A 24,765-nucleotide genomic window follows, 5' to 3' on the forward strand; every position below is an offset into this window, starting at 1 on the left:
TTTTTGTCACCTTCTATCCACAGCACTTCATAGATGTTAGTGAATTAAGCATCATTACACCACTGTGAACTTTGTAAATTATTTTATTTCCATGTTGCACATGGGCAAACAGAGGTGTAGCAAGGCAATGGGCCACATAACAAATCAGGAATAGAAACCAGACTCCTATTCTAACCGTTTTCAAATCTGGAAACGAGTGCTGCCTATCACCATGTGAGATCTGCTTTGCACACTTGTTTTGCCAGATTTCAGTCATTGTTTTGTATTAACTATATGGGATTGCTTTTCAGATCTTCCAGCTGCCTCAACAACTGAGCCAGTTTCAGCCATCACCACTACTATGATTTCCACCATCATTGCTGCTACAACTAGCAACATCAGCAATGCCAGTAGAGAGAACTTAGGAGCTGTATCACAATTCTCCATCACAACCCCAGGTGTTGGCTTACCCACAACCACATCCAGCCTAATAGGCACAAAGATAATGACAACTGGAAATAGCAATTTATCCCAGCACTGTAAGAGATTCATGTTCCTACTTCTTTACTTTCTGCCAGGTACAGGAGTATCACAAAGATCCATGGGCTAGTAGGAGAGCTGGCAGGCCAACTGTACCGTATGCATGTCAGACACAAGCATGAATAGATGGGCAGAAATAAAATCAGATTTTTCATCTCAACTCCTTCATTATGATAATAGAAAAGTGATCCCAATTTCTCTGAACTCTTTGGTTCCAGGTTGTCATGTCTGATTCCCTGGGATTCAGTCTTACACTCACAGCATTTAAGGTTCCAATTTCTCAAAGAAAGTTGCATTTGTTTTGCTCAGCACAATGCTCTGAAAGTTAATGTAGCTCTGCTCTGAAATACCTCTGACAAAGTTTTGCATTAAAATTAGTATCTCCATGAACTGATGTCCACATCACAAAAAATACCCCCAGCAGATGGCACTAACTGGCTTCTTTATTGTCAGCCTCTACAGAGGCGAAGTACTGAATAAGCCATGAGGGATTTAACTACCTTCCCATTTTCGGTGGTGATCCCTGTAGGTCAGGATCACCTAAGTAAGACAGAAGACCTCTGGCTTTGCTCACTATACTGAGCAAAAGAGGCATCATTTCCATTGCATCAGCAAAGCAGGTATAGAACTAAATCATGCATACCTGTTCTCGTCAGCAAGACAGGACACATGATACTTGATGCTAAGCAGTGTGCTTGAGAAAGCAGAATCAATCTCGCAAATTCGTTCTCATCATTCTTAACTATGTAAATATCCTTCCAAACCCCAAATAAAAATAATTAGATTCAATGTTTATTAAAATATTTCTAACAAGACAATTATGGTACCTATCTCATTAACTGGTAAAACATCTATTTAAGATAGTTACCTGCTAAGGGGATTCATTTAAAAGGATAAACTACCTTTTACATTATTTTCCATGTATTGATGTCTCAGCAGATGAAGTATTTAGCCTTTTCTCTACTTGTTTCTGTTTTGTCAGAGTAAATACAGTATATTGCTGAGTTCAGCGCTAATCCCGTTAAGATTGCAAAACACATATTTTGCAAGAATGAGACATTAACATGTATTGGTTTGCTCTTCTAAGTATGACATTCTCTCAAATTTTGAGGCAATCCCTCCAGGCTTAATTTAGCTAGTGCACATGGCATTCTTTGGTGTCATCATAGCCACAGGAGGATCATTCAAATGCATTATGTAGATACCTTGGAACCACAAAGTTCTTTTACTGATAGAGCAATAGCTTTGTGGCTGTGTTGCTACCAGAGGGAGCTGTGCTACACAAGATGAAGGGTCAGCTACTCTCCTTGATAAAGACAGAATTTCCATTTCGGGCCAGATATTTTACAAACTAAATTGCCCAAACATTAAGAATGTAAGAAAGAAGTGGCATATTGTATCAGCCCAATGGTCCAGCTACCTCAGTATACTGTCATCAGACAGTGGCTGGTGCCAGATGCTTCAGAAGGGATGAACAGAACAGGACAATTATTGAGTGATCCAGTCCCCACTTCAGGCTGTTGGAGGTTTAGGGACACCTAGAGCATGGGGTTGCATCCCTGACCATCTTGACCAATAGCCACTGATGGACCCATCCTCCATGCACTTATCTAATTCTTTTTTTGAACCCAGTTACACTTTTGGCCTTAACAACATCTCCTGGCCATGAGTTCCACAGATGTACTGTGCATTACATGAAGTACTTCCTAATGTTTGTTTTAAACCTGCTGCCTATTAATTTCACTGGGGTTCTTGTGTTATGTGAAGGGGTAAATAACACTTTATTCCCCTTCTCCACAGCATACATGATTTTTATATACCTCTATCATATTCCCCATTAGCTGAGCAGACCCAGTCTTTTTAATCTCTCCTCAGAAGTGTGAAACAGCTTCCACATAATAATGTTTGTTGTCCTTCTCTGTACTTTTTCCAATGCTAATATAACTTTTTGAGATGGGGTGACCAGAACTGCATGCAGTATTCAAGGTGTGAGTGTACTATGGGGGACAGGTAATTAGATATATGCACACAGAGCCAGGAGAAACAACATTATGAGCCATACACATGGAGAACCAGTTTTGAACCACTGGACCATTACACATGAAATTCTTATGAGATTTTCAATACTTAGAAACAGTCATAGGTGTCACGCTATCCCTACTACCAGGCCCGTCCACTAACAGGCATTAGGCATGTGAAGTGCTGTATTTTTTAGAGTTGTTTGGGATTGGGGGGGGGGAGGGGCTAGCTCTCCCTGAAGCTGGTCCTTCTCAGACTGGAAGGCTGATTGTCTGAGACAGACCCCTGCTCTGAGCATAGGTTTCTTTATCAGCTCTTCTTAAAGCTAGCCCCAGTGTGCTCTGACTTCAGAAGACTCAGCTCTGGTACCTAATCACAGACTCTACCTTCCCTGGCCTGCAGGAGCCTAGATGTGCTGTAGAGGCATCACATTCAGCCCTATAATGGGGAGGGAATACCTGGTTTCACCTAATAAATGAGCTATTTAAGGGGGCAGTATGAAGAGGTTTAGCTGGGAGTTGGTCACACATCATGTTGTACTTTTCTGTGGCCATATTCAGCAGTCAACTGTGCCCTAGTCTGTAAAGCCCTGTCACTGTGCATGGATATGGACAGTTCTTCCAAAAGGGACAGATCCTTAGCAACTCTAGCCCTTGTTTTGCTTATTTTGGGGTCTCGTTTCCTTTGAGATCCCAGTCTTCATGTCCTACTGTGACAGGTGACATTTGGGGTTAGCAAGCTCAAAGCCTCCACATTTCAAAGCTGTTTATTATTATTTAGGAGTGAATCTGTGTGTTGTGGCACAGCCATAGAGCAGGGCGCAAGATATGAAAGAATTACGAAAGAAAGAGGGCAAGCTGCTGGCTCAGGATTAGTTATTTTATGATTTGCTGTCTTGTTTAAAGATGATTAATTATCAAATATAAGCACACAATAGATACTACTTATAGACCACATGCCTTTACATTTGAACACATTTTAAAACCTAGCTTTTTAAAATTTCTTTAGCTATCATCATAGTTCTGGTCCATCTTTAGTGCCTTTTGATTAATCAGAACTGTTCTTTTATGATTACAGATGCCAATGATGGGCAAGGTTTTGGATCAACTGTTACAGCAGCCATTATTGGAATTGTAGTTCCTCTTGGTAAGCAGGTTTGATTTAAGCTTAGAATGAGACGGCCCTGACAACTTTTTGTAAAAGACTTTTCTGGAGCACAAGGAACTAATGTATTGCAAGTCTGAAGGGTACAGGAGCAGAGGTCCACGTGGGAACAAATTTGGGGTCCACATGGGACTATGTTTGCCTTCCCCAAGTAGCCAGATGACAGCTTTTTCTCTTCTTTTCTTCAGTGGTCATTGGTTTGCTGTGTATGGGAGGGTACCTCATCTGGAGGAATTGGAAAAGGAAGAACACTAAAAGCATGAACTTTGATAACCCTGTGTACAGGAAGACAACGGAAGAAGAGGATGAAGAGGAAATCCATATTGGGAGGACTGCACAAATTGGGCATGTCTACCCAGCAGTAAGTATCTCTGAGCAAGCTCCCAAAGGAAAAGAGTTTTCTTGTTAAGAAGTTTTGGCTACAGAATTATCTCAGCTGATCACGTGGTTGGTTACAGTTACTTGGCATCAGACAGTACATTAAATGGAGGGTTGTCAGATTTTTGCCTGTTACATTACTCTTAAGAGTTGTATGTGGATCATGTCGCCATCTCCTTGGAACATACAGTAGGAATTTACTATATGAGATTAGATCAATGGTCCATTTAGTCAGGTACCCTGTCTCCAGTGGCACTGGGTGCTTAAATCCCTGCAAGGCATCCCACTGAGAAATTCATGTCTCTTAGGTATTTATAACATGCCCATCATTGTAGTGATAAGCGCTAATAACATGCAAGAAAAACGAGCAGGCTGTCCTATACACGAGTTTTTCAAAACAGGGACAAGGACTGCTGCTAAATGTTAGGCTGTACCATGGTGGAGGGTTTTTCTCCTGACTCCAGCTTGCAGTCGGTCTTATGCCTTACTCTTTTCCATCCACTGCTTTTTCCTGCCAACAATAAAGACCAATTTGTATTTGCTAGGGGGACCACAGTATTCTTCTAATTATATGATTAGACATAAACCACTAAAGAGTGAAATGCCCTGCAGTGAAGAATGAATGAGATTCCATAGGGAGTCAAGGAAAGTTGCCTTAGCAAGATGAGGCATACAGATGGGATGGAGGAGTAATGCTTTGCGCCAAGGGTTCCACTGTAACTGCATAGTGGGACTTGCTGATGGAGGCACCAGACCCCCTGCAGAGTTGTTTCTTCAAGGGAGTGTCCCTTCAAGAAACAGGCAGCTTGGATGAATAGTAACTCAGTTGTGAAGGGGAGGACAAAGAGAAGGGAGTAAAAGCAGTGCAGGTGTGAGGAAGGGCACTGTCTCAATATCGCTGAATGAGTAATAATAATAGCAATCCTTGCGCTGCTGTCATTCCTCCCATCAAAGGATTTTAATGTGCGTCACAGCCATCGGTGAACTTGGCCTCCCACCACATCTGTAGTGCATGGGAGCAATGCTTATCCCCATTTGGAGGAAGGGGAACTGGAGGCATGAAGGACCAGGTACTAATAAGTACTACTCAGTGTAGGTGTTACTCCATTGAAATCAATGGGGTGGGAGGGGAGAGTAATCATGAGTAAGGTATCAGACCCAAAGAGATCAAATAATTCTCTGTCATTCAAGCATTTACCATTATTGTGTTTTCCTTCCTCCACAGCGTGTAGCATTGAGCCTGGAAGATGATGGGTTACCATGAGGACCAAGTCGCTGCTCTAGTCCCATACCTAACGGAATAATATGCACTGAACAGATTCACTTTGGATCATGGAAACCTCCCCCCTTTCTTTTCTTCCCCCTAATTAATTACTATTTATGTTGCAGAAGGGTAACCACAAAGTTATAATGAACTGCAAACATCCAAAGGATGTGAGAGTTTTGTACGTATAATCTTTTATACACGTTTTAACTTGTTGCACTACCCATACGTGATAGTGAAAAGGCTACTGCTGAGCTACTAACCCAGTATACATAACCAGCCGGGTTCAATAGCTATGTGTCATTTTAAAACTATGTTTATAGAGGTTTTGTAAATAGGTTGAACATGCTTTGTGGTTATCCATCAACATAAGTAAAAAAATGCTATACAAGCAGTTTAGAATATTTATTAACAAAATTGGGAGATAAGATTTGTTCTGTAAAGAGGGGTGAGAGTATTTATTTTTTGTATGTTTGGCTTGCTGTGCATATATCTATCTAGACTAGATAGATATATAGACATATAAATATATACATATATACATATAAATATATTTTAAAACTACTAGCCCAAGTCTATGGGAATTAGGGGGATTGAATTCTTAAGGAATGTTTATGGAAAATTTGCTTTGAAGTCTAAAGCCATTGGAGTAAGAAACAGCTATACAATAGGATAATCAATGATTCTGTAAAATGAATGAAGCACTCCCGTAATGAACTTCTGCTGTAAAAATGGTTTACTTTGTATTTCAAGCCCAGACAAATGTACTGGCCAGGACTCAGGCACTAACACACTTGATTTCCTTTTTTAAAAAAATCTTTACATCAAAAAAGTCTTCATTAGTAACTTCTCTTCACTTGGTCTATCTCACACGGAAGAAACTCCTATAGGTTTCAACATGGCTTTATGCCGTGTCTGTCTTCATGAGAGTTACTTGGTGTAGGATTTTTTAAGAAAACCTAAATGTCATTTTTTGTCTCCTCCATGGGAATCTTGTTTACAGCTTATAAAAAGTGATTATTTTCTCTGTCTGGCAATCATATATCAACTCCCTGGAGATAGCTCATCACAAAATCTTTCTTTAATCCTTTTATTGCTGTGCTGCTACCGATTGTGAACATTGTTAAAATGAATGAAGTGTTAGGAAGCACAGAGATGCAGTCCAACTTGCCATACCAGGAATTCACAGCGGGTATATTCCAGGTGGATGTAGCTGGAACATCTAGCACTGTAGCAGTGCGTTCACCACAGCAGGTATATTCCAAGTGGATGCAGATGGAACATCCAGCACCATACCAGTGCATTCATCACAGCTGAAAAGGTAATTGGAAAAAAACCCAAAACAACCCAATCCTTACAACAGGTCCCCAAACTGTGGTGCGTGCCCTTCTAAGGGGGGCGTGGCAGAGCCCAGGCCAGCCCCCATAGGAGACAGGGAGGGAACGGCATTAAGCTCCACTCCTGGCCCCACATCCAGCCCCTAACTACGCTCCTGGAGGAGGGTGCAGACCATTGGGGGGTGGAGGAGGGAGAGTTTAGGGACCACTGCCTTACAATCTCACCTGTTCCTAAAGCTGAGCAACTGTGGGACTATCGTACCAGTCGTAGATGATCTGGCATCCCTAGGCTATTCTCTACAATGAGAACAATTGTGGATATGATGGACATCATTGTCCCTGGCAGGATCTTGTGACACTAACAGATAAGTGTCACGATTTCTATAGCATTAGGAAGAGTCAATGAAATCTTACATTCTACTTATTTATTTATTGGCAGTGCATGTTACAACCCACTCTAGTGAAGAGTTCAGTGTTCCTTTGCTAATTCTGTGGCTTCATGGTGTTCTGGTAAGGGGGAGAATGCGGAGTGACATTTCTCATGCCCTGCGAGATTTCCCTATTCCTACAAAATGACCATCTTGCTTCCTTCTTTCACCCAATTATCATCAGGTAGCAGGAGAGGCGAAAATAACAAGTGTTTAACCTCTCAGTTTCAGGCAGGACCACATTTTCTCTTCTCCTCTCCTCCCTCCCCTCTAACTGGCTAGGCCACAGCATCAACTCTTCAAGAGAAGCAGCCCTTTCTCCTAAGCCTGTTCCAGCCCAAGTTGCACCAGTATCCTTCAACTAGGGTAAGGAAAACGGCCCTCTCCAAGCAGCTGTTTCCACCCAAACTGTCTGGTAGAGGGCACAGAGTGGTGCAAAGCACTCTCTTCCCCATCCTCACTGTTCATCATGGAAAACGTTACCTTGACTGCATTCCTGCACTACTTCCTGCTCCTGGGAATGAAATTCATATTCTCCCACATAGCACCGGTGCTCTCTTCTCATGTTAGTCAGATGCAAAAATTCAAGTGATTTATTTTCTTTGGGCAGTTTTCTGACGTCTCCATCCCATTGCTGCTGTGTAGCATACAGCATAAATTTCCAGTGATGTCTCATTTCAATACCATATGCTCCAGCTCCCGGACACCTCTCCTGCTGTGCATGAAGGACCCAGTACTGTTTGTTAGATACAGAGCACCCTCTGTTCCAAGGGAACAGTTAAAAAACCTATTAGAATCAATGGAAGACTTTTCCATTGGCTTTAAATCAGGCCCTCACTGATTTTAGTGGGAGGGGAGGGGGCTCAACCTCTGACAAGAGGTATTCAGCACCTCTATGGATTAGGTCCTAAATCCGAAACTGTGCAATAGGGTGTAGAGTAACCTGTGTTGCTTTTAAACATGCAGGGCCGGATCCAGGCCACAGTGCGCCAAGCGCGTGCTTGGGGCAGCATGCTGCAGGGGGCGCTCTGCCTGTGCGTGACTGCGGATGGTCCGCTGGTCCTGCGGCTCCGGTGGACCTCCTGCAGACACGCCTGCGGCAGCTCCACCAGAGCCGTGGGACCAGCGGACCGTCCACAGACACGCCTGCGGGAGGTCCACCGGAGCCGTGGGACTGGCAAGCGGCAGAGCGCCCCCCGCAGCGTGCCGCCATGCTTGGGGCGGGGAAATTGCTAGAGCTGGCTCTGTAAACATGAATCACAGTTTATGGAAGATCAAAACAAAATCTGAAGATAGGTGTTGGGCGGGGCGGAGGGAATCACACAGTTTAATGTGGGATTAAAGTTTTGGTACAGGACTGAAGTGTAGGAAGAAAATGCTACACTATGCATCATGGAAATACAATATACCACAAACTATTTGTACAAAGGGCCTATGAAGTTAAACCTCAGCTCTAAAAATCTAAAGGCGGCAGCTTGATTACTTAAAGATCATTAAGGGGGATGGAGAAACGTGATTCTCAGATTTCCAATAATTATTTTAATCTGCAAAGCTCTACTACAAGTCCATGCACTGTGTGCATGAAGGAAAGAACAAAAACTGAGCTGTACATATGTGTGATAACACTAACAGCAAACTGTAAATATGTCTGAAGGCTCTAAATTTTGATACTTTTTTAAAAAATAAAATAAACTGTATAAAAAGCATCATTTTTTTCAAACCATTTTAAATTAATTTGATGTCCAGTGCTGGTTTCAGACTTTACAGATTTGTAACTTTAATCAAAAGAAGTCAGCCACCAAATGTGTTTTTAAAATAAATTATTTTAAATAAACAATGTCCTAACAATCCCAACTGTTAACACTGTACCCAGTTCTGATCTCTGTCTTGTCATAATGAAGTTCTGTTAGAGTGAGTTCTTGCTTGGTGCCTTTTGTGTTTCAGTTTTCATTTTAGGAACAAAAGAACTGCTGTGGGGGTGGGGGGAAGAATATGATCTGTGTATCGTTTGCTGTACTTACATAAAAAGGAGTACTGAAAACCAAATGAATTCATTTGTTAAAACAGTGCACTGTTTCTATAGAGAGATTAATTTTTTTTATCTGGGACTTCTGATGTGTTCTGTTATTTTACAGTACATCCATGGTTTTCTTCACAGATGATGTCTAAGCGGTCCATGAAGGTTGTCATTATCACAGAACAGTAGTTTTCAACCTGTGGTCTGTGGACCCCTGGAGATCCGTAGACTATATGTCTAAGATTTCCAAAGAGGTCTACCCCCTCCATTTGAAATTTTTTAGAGGTTTGCAAATGAAAAAAGGTTGAAAACCACTGCAATACATAAATGAAAAGTTGTTATTAAGAACTGCAGCTCTTAGACCTGATGCCAAAATATCAGGATCTTATGCAAATATCAAACTCTTCTGAATAACACACACACATCTAGCTAGTCTCAAGGAATGGGTCGGCTCTTAATTGCCTACAGCCAAATCAGGACATAGCAGTATTGCTCTACATCCTAGCTATGTAAGAATTCTCTGTTCTCTTTATGGTCCCAGTCAGTCTGTAGTTAACATCCTCCAGTTCTCCCAGTCTACAACTTCGCAGCCCCAACCCTGGATGCTACATAACCTTTATATGCAAATGAAGGGATACTCAATGGGCAATACTGTCAAGTCCTCTTTCTCTACTCATACTGCTTGTCACCTTCAAATTGCACAGAAAATGCTGCCTGTTTTAGTTATGCTCACATTATGTAAAGTTTTATATAGGTGACAGAACTAAAATCCGTATCATTTGAGGTTAATATAACCAAGACAGCCTGCTGCACACAAATATATTTACGTTTACCATTACAAAAAAACTACATTTTGTCTCCATTCTGTAAAATTGTGTTGTTTTTGGGAGGCATATGGTGCATTTGCTTGCCATACGGTAGAAGTGTTATTGCTTTTAATCTAAGCCATTTAAAGAGTGCCCAGATATTCCAACAATGGATGTCTTATAATACTCATCATTATATTAATAATAGCTTCACAAACCCAAAACAAAATTACAGCACAGCATCTACTGACATGGAGACATACACATAGGAACCAAACTTCAAAAATAACTGTTACACTCTCTTTGGTAATCTTGGATCATATCTTATGTACTGTATGGAAGACCAAATGGCAATCCTCTACTATTCTCCCCCTTACATACCAAGCTGGGATCAACCAGAAACAGGCTAAAATCTGTAACACTCACATGCTATTCATGAATTTGGAAAGCATCACACCTCTGCCAAGTTTAACTACAGGTAACTAATACATGACTGGTTAAATAAGGAGGAAAAAAATCCCCAAAATTGTATAAGATTAAAGTCAATAATGTACAAAAACTAGGGCTGGTCAAAGATTTTTCCATCTAAATGATTTTTTGATTGAAAATTGGGTTTTCAGTATAGCAAATTTTTCACTAATGGTGTCTGCCCTTCGTGGACATTTTTAATTTTTCATTGAAACTGAATGTCTGAAAACTGGTATTTTGGTTTTTAATTTTTTGCCAAAAATAGAGTTTTTCATTGAAGGAAAAAGCCTTGTCCAACCAGCTCCAACAAAAATGCTCCAGCTCAGCAGGAATCCATAAGCTACCCAGCAGCTAACCCAGGTGTAATGTTTTTGACCATTATTGTCTATATGACAGTAGCACTGTCAGAGGTTGTAGGCATGCAGCAGAACCAAATTTCTCACAGGGGGCTTGAATGCCCTCACATATGGTGGAGGGACATTAGGGCCACAATGGAGCCAGAGTCCCCAGAAGGAGTGCTGACCGAGAACACTCGGAGGTAATTTGTAGTTTTAGAAAGCAATGGCACTATAAAAAAATGTCTCTCTCCAGTTTTTCCTTAGCAATAGTTAGCTTTCTGGCTAACATGGTTTGGAACCAATTACACAGGGTACCTCTACACTTTAAGGAGGGTGGTATAATTCCCAACTTGATGAGACGTACCCACGCCAGTTCTGATCAAGCTAGCATGCTAAAAATAGTGTGTAGCCATAAGAGGGGCTAGCCACCCCAAGTACATGCCTAGAGTTTCTGACAGGCTTATACTTGGAACAACTAGCTGCTTGCCCCACTGTGGCTACGCTATTTTTAGCATGGTAGTTCAATCAGAAGTAGTGCACGTATATCTCCTCAAGATGGGAATTACACCCCCAGCGTAGACATACCTTAAGTTAAAATTTAAGAGGGACAAACTAAACAATTTGATATTGATGTAACATTAAATAGTGAAACAGCTCAATACCTTACAAACCCCTCTGAGGTGTCACACTTTTCTCCTGAGGGCAAGCGTCTTTACCTCGTCCACAACAGAGCTCCTCCTGCCATGGTAAAGCCAAATGTTGAACTGCCATAGGAAGTCCCACATCTCTCTCGCCCTGGAGAAGAAACGAGCAGCATAACATTACCAAGGGCAGTCAGATACTAAACACACAATAAGATGTACACAGACCTCTATTCACCCCCCCAACACACCAAAAATAATAAATATCGTAGCAACAGAGGAACATACAGAATGACCAGATGCACTTCCTGAGATGCAGGAGATTCTTGTGTCCTATAAGAGTGCCCCAAATCCTACCCACTAATTCAAACTTTGACTTTATCTGGTGCTCTCCGTAGCAACAGGGAAGTGGGCAGGATTTGTCTCCAATTGATTAGGAAACTTTGCCTCAGTGGGAAGAGACCCTCCTAACACAGAGCCAAGTGTCATAAGACCTGTCTTAAAAGTCTTTTCTCTACAGTTACCTTTGTTCTTTGGAGGAAGTTTATCTACTTGCTTTTTACATAGAGTGGCCATTAAATATCAGTGACCACATCAAATGATGGTGATTTACCTCTTATTAGAACTAAGAAAATGTAATTTGCTAAGATTCCGCTTCCAGAAGTTTTCTTCAGTGTCCTGAAAAGTTTGCAGAACAAAATGAAGTATGTAACGGGTGCAGATAAATGGAACAAACACTCCTACAACATGCCATCTGAACAGTGTGGTAACAAGACAGTTTTAAGTACCAAATTCATTAAAGGTCATTTTTATTAACTAAAAAATGTACAATATTTGTAATCTTATTTCCTTAAAGAGAACACGGTCAAATAGTTTAGGCCTTTGATTAGCCTGTTATTTTTATATTGAAATATATTCAGAAAAAATAGTTATTACCAAACCTAACCTGAAAACACAAAATCATCTCTGATAAAGTTTGCAGATAACACCAAAACTGGGGGAATTGTAAATAATGAAGAAAACACGTCACTGATCCAAAGCGATCTGGCTTGCTAGTAAAATGTGTATTGTTTGCACCCAGCTTAACACAGCTAAATGTAAACATATACATCTAGGAACAAAGAATGTTGGTCATACTTACCCGATGGAGGACTCTAACCTGGAAAGGAGTGACTCTGAAAAAGATTTGGGTATTGTGATAATCAGCTGAATATGAGCTCCCAGCGTGGCACTGAGGCCAAAAGGGCTCATGCAATTTTTGGACGTATAAAGAGGGGTCTTGAGTAGTAGTGAGGTTATTTTACCTCTGTATTTGGGACTGGTGCAACCACTGCTGGAATGCTTTCTCCAGTTCTGGTGTCCACAGTTCAAGAAAAATGTTGATAAATTGGAGAGGGTTCAGAGAAGAGCAGTGAGAATGCTTAAGGGTTAGAAAACATGCCTTATAGCGATAAGCTAAATGGATTGAGCTCCTTGAGTCTAACAAAGCGATGGTTAAGGGTTAACTTAATTACAATCTATAAGTACCTACATGGAAAACAAATATTTAAAATGGGCTCTTCAATCTAGCTGAGAAAGGCATAACACAATCCAATGGCTGGAAGTTGAAGTTAGAGAAATTCAGCCTAGAGGTAAGGTGTACATTTTTAACAATGAGCATAATTAACCATTGGAACAGCTTCAAAGGTTTTGGTGGATTCTCCATCACTGACAATTTTTAAATCAAGACTGGATGTTTTTCTAAAAGATATACTGCTTTGGGGAAGTTCTATGGTCTGTGTTATATAGGAGGCCAAACCAGATGATCACAATGCCCCTTTCAGTCTTGGAATCTGTGAACAAATCTAAACAGAACAAAAAAATACCTTTCCCTTGCTGGTAGAAAATATTGCACTACAAGAATGTGGTGGTGCATAAGAAAAGTTACACGGACAATGAAAAAAAAAGTTATAAAGAGTAGTCTGTATAGAAAAATCTGTACAATCTGTGGCGAGAAATGCAAAAAGTGAAACAAATAGCAAAAAATGACAAATAAGGGATACAGAATTCCCAACACATCAGAGTCCCAATCCTGACAGGAGTTTTCAGGCATTCCCTCTATATTTATAATTTTTCATTCCTGGTAACTTTAGGTGGTATTAGCTACATTATCAAGAATTTTTTTTAATATATATAGTCTACCTAAGGTCACTTTTTACACATTTTATCTTAGATGGCTCATGGGACAATTTAAAATACATCTGTGTGGTAATGCTGAGTTCTCTAATTTCATTAAGACACAGTACAACTATGTTTTTATATAAATTCTTCAGCATCTGCAATGACTGTACATCAATGGCTTGTGGGTGGATTTCTGCCCTCTTCTGGATAAGAACATCAGAACAGCCATACTGGGTCAGACCAAAGGTCCATCCAGCCCAGTATCTATCTACCGACAGTGGCCAATGCCAGGTGCCCCAGAGGGAGCGAACCAACAGGCAATGATCAAGTGATCACTCTCCTGCCATCCAGCTTCATCCTCTGACAAACAGAGGCTAGGGACACCATTCCCCACTCATCCTGGCTAACAGCCATTTATGGACTTAACCACCATGAATTTATCCAGTTCTCTTTTAAACGCTGTTATAGTCCTAGCCTTCACAACCTCCTCAGGTAAGGACTTCCACAAGTTGACTGTGCACTGTGTGAAGAACTTCCCTTTATTTGTTTTAAACCTGCTGCCTATTAATTTCATTTGATGACCCCTAGTTCTTGTATTATGGGAATAAGTAAATAACTTTTCCTTGTATCAGAGGGTAGCCGTGTTAGTCTGGATCTGTAAAAGCAGCAAAGAATCCTGTGGCACCTTATAGACTAACAGACGTTTTGGAGCATGAGCTTTCGTGGGTGAATACCCACTTCCTCAGATGCATGTAATGGAAATATCCAGGGGCAGGTATATATATGTGTGCTAGCAAGCAAGCTAGAGATAACGAGGTCAGTTCAATCAGGGAGGATTGAAAGAGAAACTGCTGAGCTTCAGTTCATCTGCAAATTTGACACCATCAGCTCAGGATTGAACAAAGACTGTGAATGGCTTGCCAATTACAGAACCAGTTTCTCCTCTCTTGGTTTTCACACCTCAACTGCTAGAACAGGGCCTCATCCTCCCTGATTGAACTGACCTCGTTATCTCTAGCTTGCTTGCTAGCACACATATATATACCTGCCCCTGGATATTTCCATTACATGCATCTGAGGAAGTGGGTATTCACCCACGAAAGCTCATGCTCCAAAACGTCTGTTAGTCTATAAGGTGCCACAGGATTCTTTGCTGCTTTAACTTTTCCTTATCCACTTTCTCCACACCACTCATGATTTTACATACCTCTATCATATCCCCCCCCCAGTCTCCTCTTTTCCAAGCTGAAGAGTCCTAGCTTCTTTAGCTTTCCTCATATGGGACCCTCTCCAAACCCCTAATCATTTTAATTGCCCTTTTCTGAACCTTTTCTAGTGCCAATATATCTTTTTTGAGGTGAGGAGACCACATCTGTACACAATATTCAAGATGTGAGCATACCATGGATTTATATAAGGGCAATAATATATTCTCAGTCTTATTCTCTATCCCCTTTTTAATGATTCCTAATATCCTATTTGCTTTTTTGACCACGTCTGCACACTGCGTGGACATCTTCAGAAACCATAGACTCATAGACTTTAGGGTCAGAAGGGCCCAATGTGATCATCTAGTCTGACCTCCTGCACAAAGCAGGCCACAGAACCCTATCCATCCACTTCTATAACAAACCCCTAACCTATGTCCAAGTTACGGAAGTCTTTAAATTGTGGTTTGAAGACCTCAAGCTTTAGAGAATCCACGATGACGCCAAGATCTTTTTCCTGACTCGTTGTAGCTAAATTAGCCCCCATCTTATTGTAGGTATAGCTGGGGTTATTTTTTCTAATGTGCATTACTTTACATTTATCCACATTAAATTTAATTTGCCATTTTGTTGCCCTATCACTTGGATGGACTATGTATCAGCTCCTTGTACTGACTCAGCTCTCCATTAGATCACTGGGCAGGGGAACAATGTCATTTGAACAAAAGTCTTACATTCCCATCCGATTCCTACCTAGTGACTAGGGAGAATGTGCCTTCATGGCCATGAACTGTTAGAAAAGTCTCCTTACAGGGTGAAATTCACCCCTGTGCAGAGACTCACCCAAGGTCTAGGCACAAGGTCCTAACCTTAACTAGTGCATATGTTTTGAGAGGGGTTCTCCACACAGGGGTGAATTTCATCTTCCTGGCTAGTTGAAAGCATTGTAATTTACTGTCAACCTTAAAGACAGCAAAAAACAAACAACACAGGAGTCAACAGTGATCATTAGAAAGGAACTATAGGAGCACTCAGATCAACAAGAAAACATGCAAATCTCTGTTGTAGACTACAAAATATCAACTAAAAGTTGTACACCACAAAATATCAATTAAAAGTTCTACACCAAGACCCCAATTCTACAATCCACATGGCAGACCTTTGGACCACCCACTGACATCAAACCCGTTTGCAATGTGCTGCCTTAGGAACACTGATTTACATTCCAAGCCTGGCAGTCACCTGTCTTGGGCCAGTGGGAGCTGAGTAAACCATGGAGGGATGGACAGTCTCCTCCTATCTGTATTGCTGCTGCTTTGCACAGGAACACCAATCAGAATCAGAGCCCCCCTCTCATTAAAACAAGTAGCTAAATAATTGAACTGTTGCTTTTAGTTTCATTATAGCAATTATGATTGAATATAATCTCTGGCCAGCCAGTAAATATTCAGAAACAGAAAAAAAAGGTCCCACCCATTTCTCCAGAAGGAAGGGGTACTGACTGAAGGATTAAGATTTAAGATTTTGGATTAGAAATTGGTAGCAGCATCCACCAGAAGAAACCAAGAGGCTATAGACTGAGGAATGTTCTAGCATCTGGATCCTATATGGAGTAATGGCTAGCTAAATATCAAATGAGAGTTGAAGACTACTGAAATTTGATTAGAAACAAACAAAAAAAACCTTTAACGTGGCTTAATGCATCAATACACAGCAGTAAAAGAGCATTCTCTCTGTGCTTCACAGAGCCAGGTATTTACAAAGGTATTTACAAAGAGTGCCTTAAACCTAAGGGGGTGGGAGGGGTAAGGGGGGCTGAAAATAATGTAACATTTTAAGAGCTGTTAAGGTAACAATATTTATACTGAGATAGGCGTCAGAGTTATTTAAGGAAGCAAATATCCTTGGTAATTTGACAGGACAAATGGCAACATTTACCTAGTTATATTGCTGGATCAAATATCACTGGGGAAAGGCAGGAGCTAAAATGTTTTCCCTAAATCCAGGTTGGTTCAGTATTTCCACATCCTTGTCTAAAGACCACAGGTTTATGTGGAGCTATACAACTGAAATTTACAGCTTCCCTATACTGCGGGGAAGAAACACCTCTAGGGATGAACTGATAGTCTATTTCACGACTCATTCAGTCTCTGGCCTTTGCTGAAAGTGCGCCCCAAAAAGAGACAATTAGTGCCAGCTAAGTGAAAAATCTCTGACCCTATACATTTTTCTCATATAATCCAGCGCTCTCTTCAAACGGTTGGCATTTCCGGGTATAATTTTGGGTTAAACACTGAACCTGATCTGAACAGTGAGTTCAGTGTTGATAAGGAGATGAACAGCAGGAGGAAGGCTAATGGGTTTATGTAATGAATAGTGAGTTTTGATGGTCGGGCATTTCCTACAATAAAAAGGTTAGGTGGAGTGTGAAAATTTTTGTAGTCAACTGTACAATGAGACAATTGGATGACAATTTGCATTAGAGCTAACATCAGTCTATTTATGAGCTGTTAGCAATGACAGTCATATGTCCCCTGCCTTTAACAGCCTGACCTCCTGAATTGTCTGCACATTACTTCTGCATCATTAATTTGTCATGTTTGCTGTTTATTAGTCTCTCTAGTTTTGCTAATCCCACAGATGGCATGAAATCAGATAAGTCATTCTATCATTTCGAAACTAGAAAATAAAGCTGTAACTATGATTTAAATGCTTAGGGCCTGGTTCTTTGCTGCCTAGCACATTGTGTAGTCTCCCCTATGCAAAGTGGATGTGGTATGCTACCATTCTGATCTGTAGCATTTTACATTTACTTTGCAATCCCTTTGCACAGATAAAAATTATTTCACAAGGTGCCATTATGATCCCTTTATGCTGCTCTCATAGCATGGCGGCCAAAATGCCCCCTGGGGAATTGCTCCAGCAGCGCAGATGGTTCTATGCTGCCCTCCTGTGCAGCCACTGGTGCCAGGATGTGTTGGGTGTGTGGCTAGTGCAAGAGTAGATGGAGGCTATTCTGGACTGTGAGATGGCCAACTGGTTGAAAAGCTGTTTGAAGGCAAGTTTTAAATATGGAAATTTGCTGATACAGTGCAGTATCTCTTTAAGGCTCTTACAAGTACCTTTGCAGAGTAATGAAGAGTTCAAAGAGATCTCTGAAACAGTGTGTCTAATATATAAAGACTAGATTATTAATGTTTTAAGTTTACATAGCATGTTGTATTGAACACAATACGAACACAATAAAAAACAAGGGAGGGAAAATGACGAAGTATGTTAAGAATGGGGACAGGAGTTATACTTTCCATTAACAATTGTTAAAAATAAATTTGTTTCAGATTTCAGAGGAGTGGGAGAGAGCAAAGTGGATGTACAATGCTTCAAATCTTCATTAAAATAAGGGAGGAACTCCTCTACCGCTGCTGACAGTACAAATTCATTTAGTGAGGCTAAATGATTCACAGTGTTCTCAAACTGAAAATTACTTAAACTACACTTAAATGCAGGGGAAAACAACTATAATTTATTTTAATATCTTGTGGTAAGGGAGGAGATTAAGCATTAATGTGAAGTTTCTAATGTCCCTGATGTAACTGGTATTCTTCATATAGGAGGAAGGGGGTAAGAATGTGAGTTGATATATTTCACTAAGTACGGACTGTTGAACATCTGAGTCGCCTTCTTGTTCACCAAATCCAACCACCTGAAAATTCAAAGGCCAGAGTGTTACCAAGAAGACAGTAAAAGTTTGGATGCTTAAAATCTAGGGTAAGCATATTTTAGCTAAACATTAAGTTTCAATCTGGACTCCATGGACACTCAATAACTATACCAGTACAGACCAAATTAAGGGTATGTCTACACTGCAATCAGAGATATGACCGCAGCCCATGTAGACATACCTGCGCTAGCACTGATCTAGCTAGCTCAAACAAGAGCAGTAAAGCCACAGCCGAACGGGCTAGCTGATAGCCACGCGACAATATACCCAGGGTTCTAGGTGGGTTTGTACAGCTTGTTATTCACACTAGCTAGAGAACAAAACTAGCTCTAGTTTGTCTATGCTTTGCTGCAGTCACACCCCTGATTCCAGTGTAGATGTATCCATAGGCTTTTATTTCTTTCTGCAACTTTCAAAGTAATTTATTCCTAATAGTATGAAAATTTTATATAGACAAAATTAAGATTTATTTCCCTCCTCTGACATGGGTTTAAAGCAGTAACAAGAGTTCAGATGTTAATAGCTATAGGAAGTGATATTTTCAATTCTATCATATAACTATTTTTTAAAAATTGAATGTTGTTCATTCTGCTAGGGTGCTTCTAAGTGCTGCAAAGATGACTTACATAAGCCTCTTCACAGGAGTCTATTTTAAGAGAAGTTAGTCACAGAATGTGGGAAAGAAGAAAAGGACAGGCCCTAGAAATTAAATCAGGAAGTTACTGTTAACTCAATGGAGTGAAGCAATCTCATCTAACATCATGGTGATTCCAAACATACTCACGTGTATACTGAGTGCTTTCCTCTCTTTGCCTCTATGAGCCTGGAACCAGTCAACTAAGTCTGACTTAGTTAGTGATTGTAGTGCTTCAACCTAAAACCCACAAGAGTACACTTTTCTAATGTCCAAATTTTACACACATCTCTTGAAAGCAACCTAGTTCCCAACAGTTGAACAGTATTTTGAATGTTTCTACTAGTCTTCTGCCATTGTCCTCCAGTTCCATCCCAGAACAAATACTTGTAGCAAATTTTTAAATCCCAAAAGCAGCAGTTAGTGACAGAAACACTTGCTGATGCTTATGAAATGGAATTGCTAGACATTTATATGAATTCTGAAAATCAGGTTTGAGTTGTAACTACTATTCATCTTGACACACTTAAAACAAAGATTTCTTTATACAGATCTCTCCAGGTCACAATGCATTCAGACCTTGAGGTACTGACTCCACCCTCCAGGTCTTCATATTAATTCCTAATGCTAGGTCACTATAAATTGGTGCTTAGGTATTGACAAGATATTAAACTTTCTATTCAAGAAGCAGTATTCAGTATTGATGTAACCCTGGCCCCAGTAAAGTCAGAGAGAGTTTACCATTGACTTTCATTGAGCCAGAATTTCACTCTATATTTCAAATATAAGTATCCAGTAAGACACAGTAAGATAATAACATTGGTTGACATTTAAATTTCATTCACTACCTCATGGGCAAGTCTGTCAAAAAGATATTGCTGAGTCATTATTTCATTCCAATTTCTATCCACCTCTTCTCCAAGACAGGAATCTTCACATTCTTTAATATGTATTAGAGCACTGACCTGTACAAGCACACTGATTATTATTACTCTTACATGGAAGCCACCGTATCGGGAAAGGGGTGGGATTCTGCTTCAACAGGGTTTAGCTAGCTCAGGTGCCTGTGTATTGTATGAGTTAAAGCAAAGTTTGAACTTGTGTTAAATGCAACTGCCAGCCTCTAAGGTTGGGACATTTGCTTTGAGTACTGAATTACTAATAGTCCTAGCATCCATTGAACAAGGCTGCATGTGTCCCCTGAGCTCATCTGGAGCCTTCCAGAAAAACAGGAGTCCCATCCCAGGAGGGGAAGAGTCCAAAACCAAAAGAGGAAAAAAATCAAAGTACCCCATCCGGTGCCAATTTCAGAAAATGCTACTGTGTGCTGCATCCAATGCCAGGACGCATGACCAAGGAGCAGATCCAGCACCAGTATCTGATCATTTCCACTTTCTCCCTCTCCAAAGAGCTTGCACGTTCTGTTTTTAACAATATGGGAAGATCAGAGCCATTCTTATGAGGCTGTGTTTGGGCGGCTTTTCCACTTTTACCTGAGTCCTGAATGCTTTTTCAGTTAAAAGCCTCATTCTTCCCTCAAAGTACAAAAGAAAGTCTTCTATTTTCTTGTCAACTAATTCAGAGCTGAAAGGAATAAGGGAAATATTAGGACCCATATGAATAACATTGGCAGAACTTAATAAGTAAGTGGGGGGAAATAAATAGTTTTAAATCGTGAGGTTCAGGAGCTAAGAACATACTTCGCTGTTTGCACAAGTGAGTCCGTCATTATCCTAAGGAGAAACTAAACAAGAAGGGAAGAGGAAAAACACGATTTTTGAGAGGTACAGGTGGTCCATAGAACATTACCTGTTTGTTAAGGAGCATACAAAAGAAAGACATTATCAGTTTCAATTTGAAACCTTTCCCTATCCTAAGAAATAAGGTAACTTGACAAATAAAGCTAGCCAGTCCTTTCATATAAGACCACTAAAGATTTATGTGCAGGAAGCTAATACTACACCTCTACCCCACTATAACGCAACCGGATATAACACGGTAAAGCAGCACTCCGGGGAAGCGGGGCTGCACGCTCCAGCGGATCAAAGCAAGTTCAATATAACGCGGTTTCACCTATAACGCAGTAAGATTTTTCTCCCAAAGACAGTGTTATATCGGGGTAGACGTGTACTTCTCCTTCTTTTAATTCCTGACTAGTAATGGCATGGAATTTAGCTAGCAAGTAGTCCTAAGCCATATTGAAAGCATGACCCTGGGGTCCCAGACACAAGCTAATGGATTGTAGGGAAGCAGGTGTGATATAGATGTGACTGGGCTGATATTTCCAAGGAAGAAACATGCAGCAATTTGGAGGGGTGAAGAGACAAAGAAAAGATGGCTGTATATTATTATTGTTTCCAGATTGCTTCTGTTTCTGTTAAAAGTAATGATTAGCAATAAATCTATTTAAAATCAGTGATAAGATGTTGAATCAAACCAGTTTATCGTGAACTCTGAGTTTAAGATAAAATAGCATTTGAAAGACTTAGATCTTTGAAAACTGAGATGGGTTTTACCGGCCTATGAAAAGTCAGTCAAGTATAATTTAATGTACAGTAGTCTAATGTTCTTGTGTGTGTCATAAACCATTAGAAATGCTGTGCCGTGGGACACTGAAATAGAGAAAAGGAGGAGTTTTCTCAAAAGAGATGGTCTTGAAAAGTGAGCATGGGGAAGCAGTGTGCCGAGCCCCCTCACAAGCAAACACTTTGCAGTGCACTTTAGTAATTACCACTGACCACCCCCTTGGATTTCAGAGGGAGAGTCTCCCAGTGCCCCTAGGGACTAGGTGTAGACGAAAAGAAAACCCTGACCTTCCCCCTCCATCTGAGCTCTTTGTAGCATTAGAGCCTAAGATTAAAACTGTATGTGGAAAGTATGAGTCCTGGCTGTAATTACACAGAATCTGCTAAAGAAGTGCACTCTCTGGGGCTAACTAAATACCACACATGCACACAGCTGCAGAGAGAAGGCATGCAAGAGTCAGCTTTGAAGCCCCCTAGCAGAATGGACAATAAAAATCAAAGGTGAAATAAACCCAGCAAGAAGATTAAAATGCTTCACTCAGTTCAGTGGTAAATGAAGTTGGCAGCAGTATAAGCACATCATTGTTGCCTTAAATAGAACACAATCTGTGGCATGACAAGAAGACCCCTGGTTGATCAGAATCACACATGCTCAACATTTTCACCATTAATCACTGATTTCTTCAAACTTCAGTAAATTCTCTATCAAATAAAGTCGATATGTTAAAACAATACATATGTCATGAGGCTGATAGGGGCATTTTACGCCCTGGAAAATAAGAAGTCACCTAACTTAAATGGTGAGTCTGTGGTGTGATACTTGTAATATGGACATCGAACTCTGCTCCTAAACAGATTGACAAACGGGAAGAAGAATCCGGGACCAGCTCTATTGTGCGAGAGCCATGAAGACACTTTTCAGTATTGGCAAACTGTATTACACAGTTCAGCCACTAGATGGTGCAATGGACAGACTGGAAGTAACATTTTGCAAGATTTTACTTTGCAACCAAATTCCACAAGGAAACTGGAAACATACAGACATGCTCTTTAATTTATGCTATGGAGAAGCGTATCTTTAAACATTTTACATTTACTGAAGACAGTCATAGAAATGACTATGAAAGGGTTCTGTCTATCTTTGATGCATACTTTATACTTGGAGAAATGTGATTTATGAAAGGGCATGTCTACACCAAAAAATTCAACAACCAGAAGAATCTGTTGAATCTTTTATCACAGCTTTACTTGCACTGACAAAAAACTGATTTTGAGACTTTAAAACATGAAAATATTGGAGACAGATTAGTTACAGGGCTTGCAGATAAAAATCTTTCACAGCAGCTAAAATTAAAAACAGATTTAACCCTACACACAGCTATTCAAATAGCAAACTAGTCTGAGATGGTGAAACAGCAAAACCAAGAGCAATTCACCAAACCTGAAAAGCAAGAAATAGCTTAGGAGTTGTAAAAGATGCAGCATAACTGCTGAAAGTAATTATCATAAGACCCCTGAGAATAAAATGGACAAATTCCAGGCTAGCTACAAAGCTTTTCAGCCTAAATGCAGGAGATGTGGAAAAATTCATAGCCCAAGACACATATGCACAGCCAAAGGGACAAGATATAATAAATACACAAATACAGACATTTTGCAGCCCTTTGCTGCACCGAAGCAGTCAGGGAGTTGACCCATATTACAGACAATCAAGAGTCACTGCTTTTGGAATCTATCTCACGTGATCACACAGAGCCTGCCTGGAGAGTGAAGCTGAATATTCATGGAAAGACTGTTGACTTTAAAACAGACTCAGAAGCAGATGTGGCAGTCGTATCAGAAGGGACTTACCATAGCCTTCAACCCCTCTCAGAGCTGAAATCATCTGAGATCAACAGAGCAAACTTTACACATGGCAGATGCAGAAAAAGAAGATGATGATTCAAAGACTCCAAACTGACCAGAGACAGTCATTGCAATTAATGGATAGCCAGATGACCAAGTTGTTAGACATCTGGGTTGTGTAATTAGAAAACCCATACAATTCAGAAACATTTAGAATTATATGTACTGAACTTTAAAGACAGCATGATAATGTACATTTTGTAAAATTTTATGCATGGTAGGAATGTAAAATTTAAAGAGGGAGATGTAATGGAATGCTAAACTGTATTACACTGTTACCCACTAGGTGGAGCCATGTATAACATATCTTATCTGCACATACAAGAGCTCTAATGGGTGTTGCCTTAAAGATGTCTTAAGAGAACACATCTCCTGTATCTCTCTGGGGGGTACGTCCACACTACAGCTTAAAATCGATATTAGTAAAATCGATTTTATAAAACAGGGTTTATAAAATCGATTTTACGCGTCCACACTAGGGCACATTACTTCAGTGCTGTGCGTCCATGGTCCTAAGCTACCATCGATATCCGGAGTGGTGCACTCTGGGTAGCTCAGTAAAAGAATGGGACCAATAACTTCGATTTCCGTCCACACTAACCCTAAATCGATATAGTAATATCAATTTTAGGGTTACTCCTTTCGTTTAGCTGGAGTACAGAAATCGATTTTAAGACCCCTTAAAATCGATTTTAAGTGCCTTGTAGTGTGGACGGTTACAGCGTTAAATCGATTTAACGCTGTTTAAATTGATTTAACGCTCTAGTGTGGACCTGGGATGGAAGCTCTGTAACCAGTCCAAGACAGATTGCCACAAGACAGATATCAGTGCCAAAGTACTGTGGAAAAACGTCAGGGATTCTGAAATATTACTTGGCTATATGCTTACAAGGTGGTAGACAGCTACTACTTCAACTGGGATTTGCAAAGGTTAGCTCTTAAAAGCCACAGAAGGCCAAAGGCCCCTGAGATGGAAACACTAACATGCAGTTTAACCAATCTTTTAAATTATTAAGAATAATAAATTCAGCTTAAGGACAGAGGGGACCACCAGAGCATCTAGTCTAACCTCCAGTATATCAAAGGACACCAACATCACCCAGCCATACCACACTAACCCCAATAACTGGAAGTAAAGCAAAGAGCTCTGGAGATTAAACTCTTGTACGCCCCAAGCAGAGAACAGGAGGAGGAACTGAAGTACACCAATGCCCGAGGCCTTGGAATTGATTA

The 24,765-nt window shown here is 40.5% G+C and overlaps 2 protein-coding genes across 13 annotated transcripts in view; one reads left to right on the top strand and one right to left on the bottom strand.

Moving 5' to 3' along the window:
- Window positions 1-6,638, top strand: part of LRP8 (LDL receptor related protein 8) — a 280,880-nt gene extending 274,242 nt beyond the window's left edge. For 2 of the 3 annotated variants that reach the window (XM_030573822.1, XM_030573823.1), the window contains 4 exons: window positions 291-518; window positions 3,616-3,684; window positions 3,891-4,063; window positions 5,306-6,638. In XM_030573822.1, the coding sequence (XP_030429682.1) occupies window positions 291-518; window positions 3,616-3,684; window positions 3,891-4,063; window positions 5,306-5,344 (509 nt within the window). In that variant the 3' untranslated portion in view covers window positions 5,345-6,638. Of the gene's footprint in view, window positions 1-290; window positions 2,026-3,615; window positions 3,685-3,890; window positions 4,064-5,305 lie in introns of those variants that run through there. The other variant, XM_030573824.1, reaches the window with a different exon arrangement.
- Window positions 1-24,765, bottom strand: part of LOC115656717 (nardilysin-like) — a 131,569-nt gene that overhangs the window by 8,405 nt on the left and 98,399 nt on the right. For 4 of the 10 annotated variants that reach the window (XM_030573817.1, XM_030573811.1, XM_030573815.1 and 1 more), the window contains 4 exons: window positions 20,596-20,686; window positions 19,951-20,067; window positions 19,253-19,342; window positions 15,317-18,450 (listed from right to left, as the gene is read on the bottom strand). In XM_030573817.1, the coding sequence (XP_030429677.1) occupies window positions 18,271-18,450; window positions 19,253-19,342; window positions 19,951-20,067; window positions 20,596-20,686 (478 nt within the window). In that variant the 3' untranslated portion in view covers window positions 15,317-18,270. Of the gene's footprint in view, window positions 1-9,374; window positions 9,414-11,400; window positions 11,534-11,992; window positions 12,058-15,316; window positions 18,451-19,252; window positions 19,343-19,950; window positions 20,068-20,595; window positions 20,687-20,802; window positions 20,847-24,765 lie in introns of those variants that run through there. The other 6 variants (XM_030573812.1, XM_030573813.1, XM_030573814.1 and 3 more) reach the window with 6 other exon arrangements.

This window comes from Gopherus evgoodei, chromosome 8 (assembly GCF_007399415.2).
Source record: "Gopherus evgoodei ecotype Sinaloan lineage chromosome 8, rGopEvg1_v1.p, whole genome shotgun sequence".
Lineage (NCBI taxonomy): Eukaryota > Metazoa > Chordata > Testudines > Testudinidae > Gopherus > Gopherus evgoodei.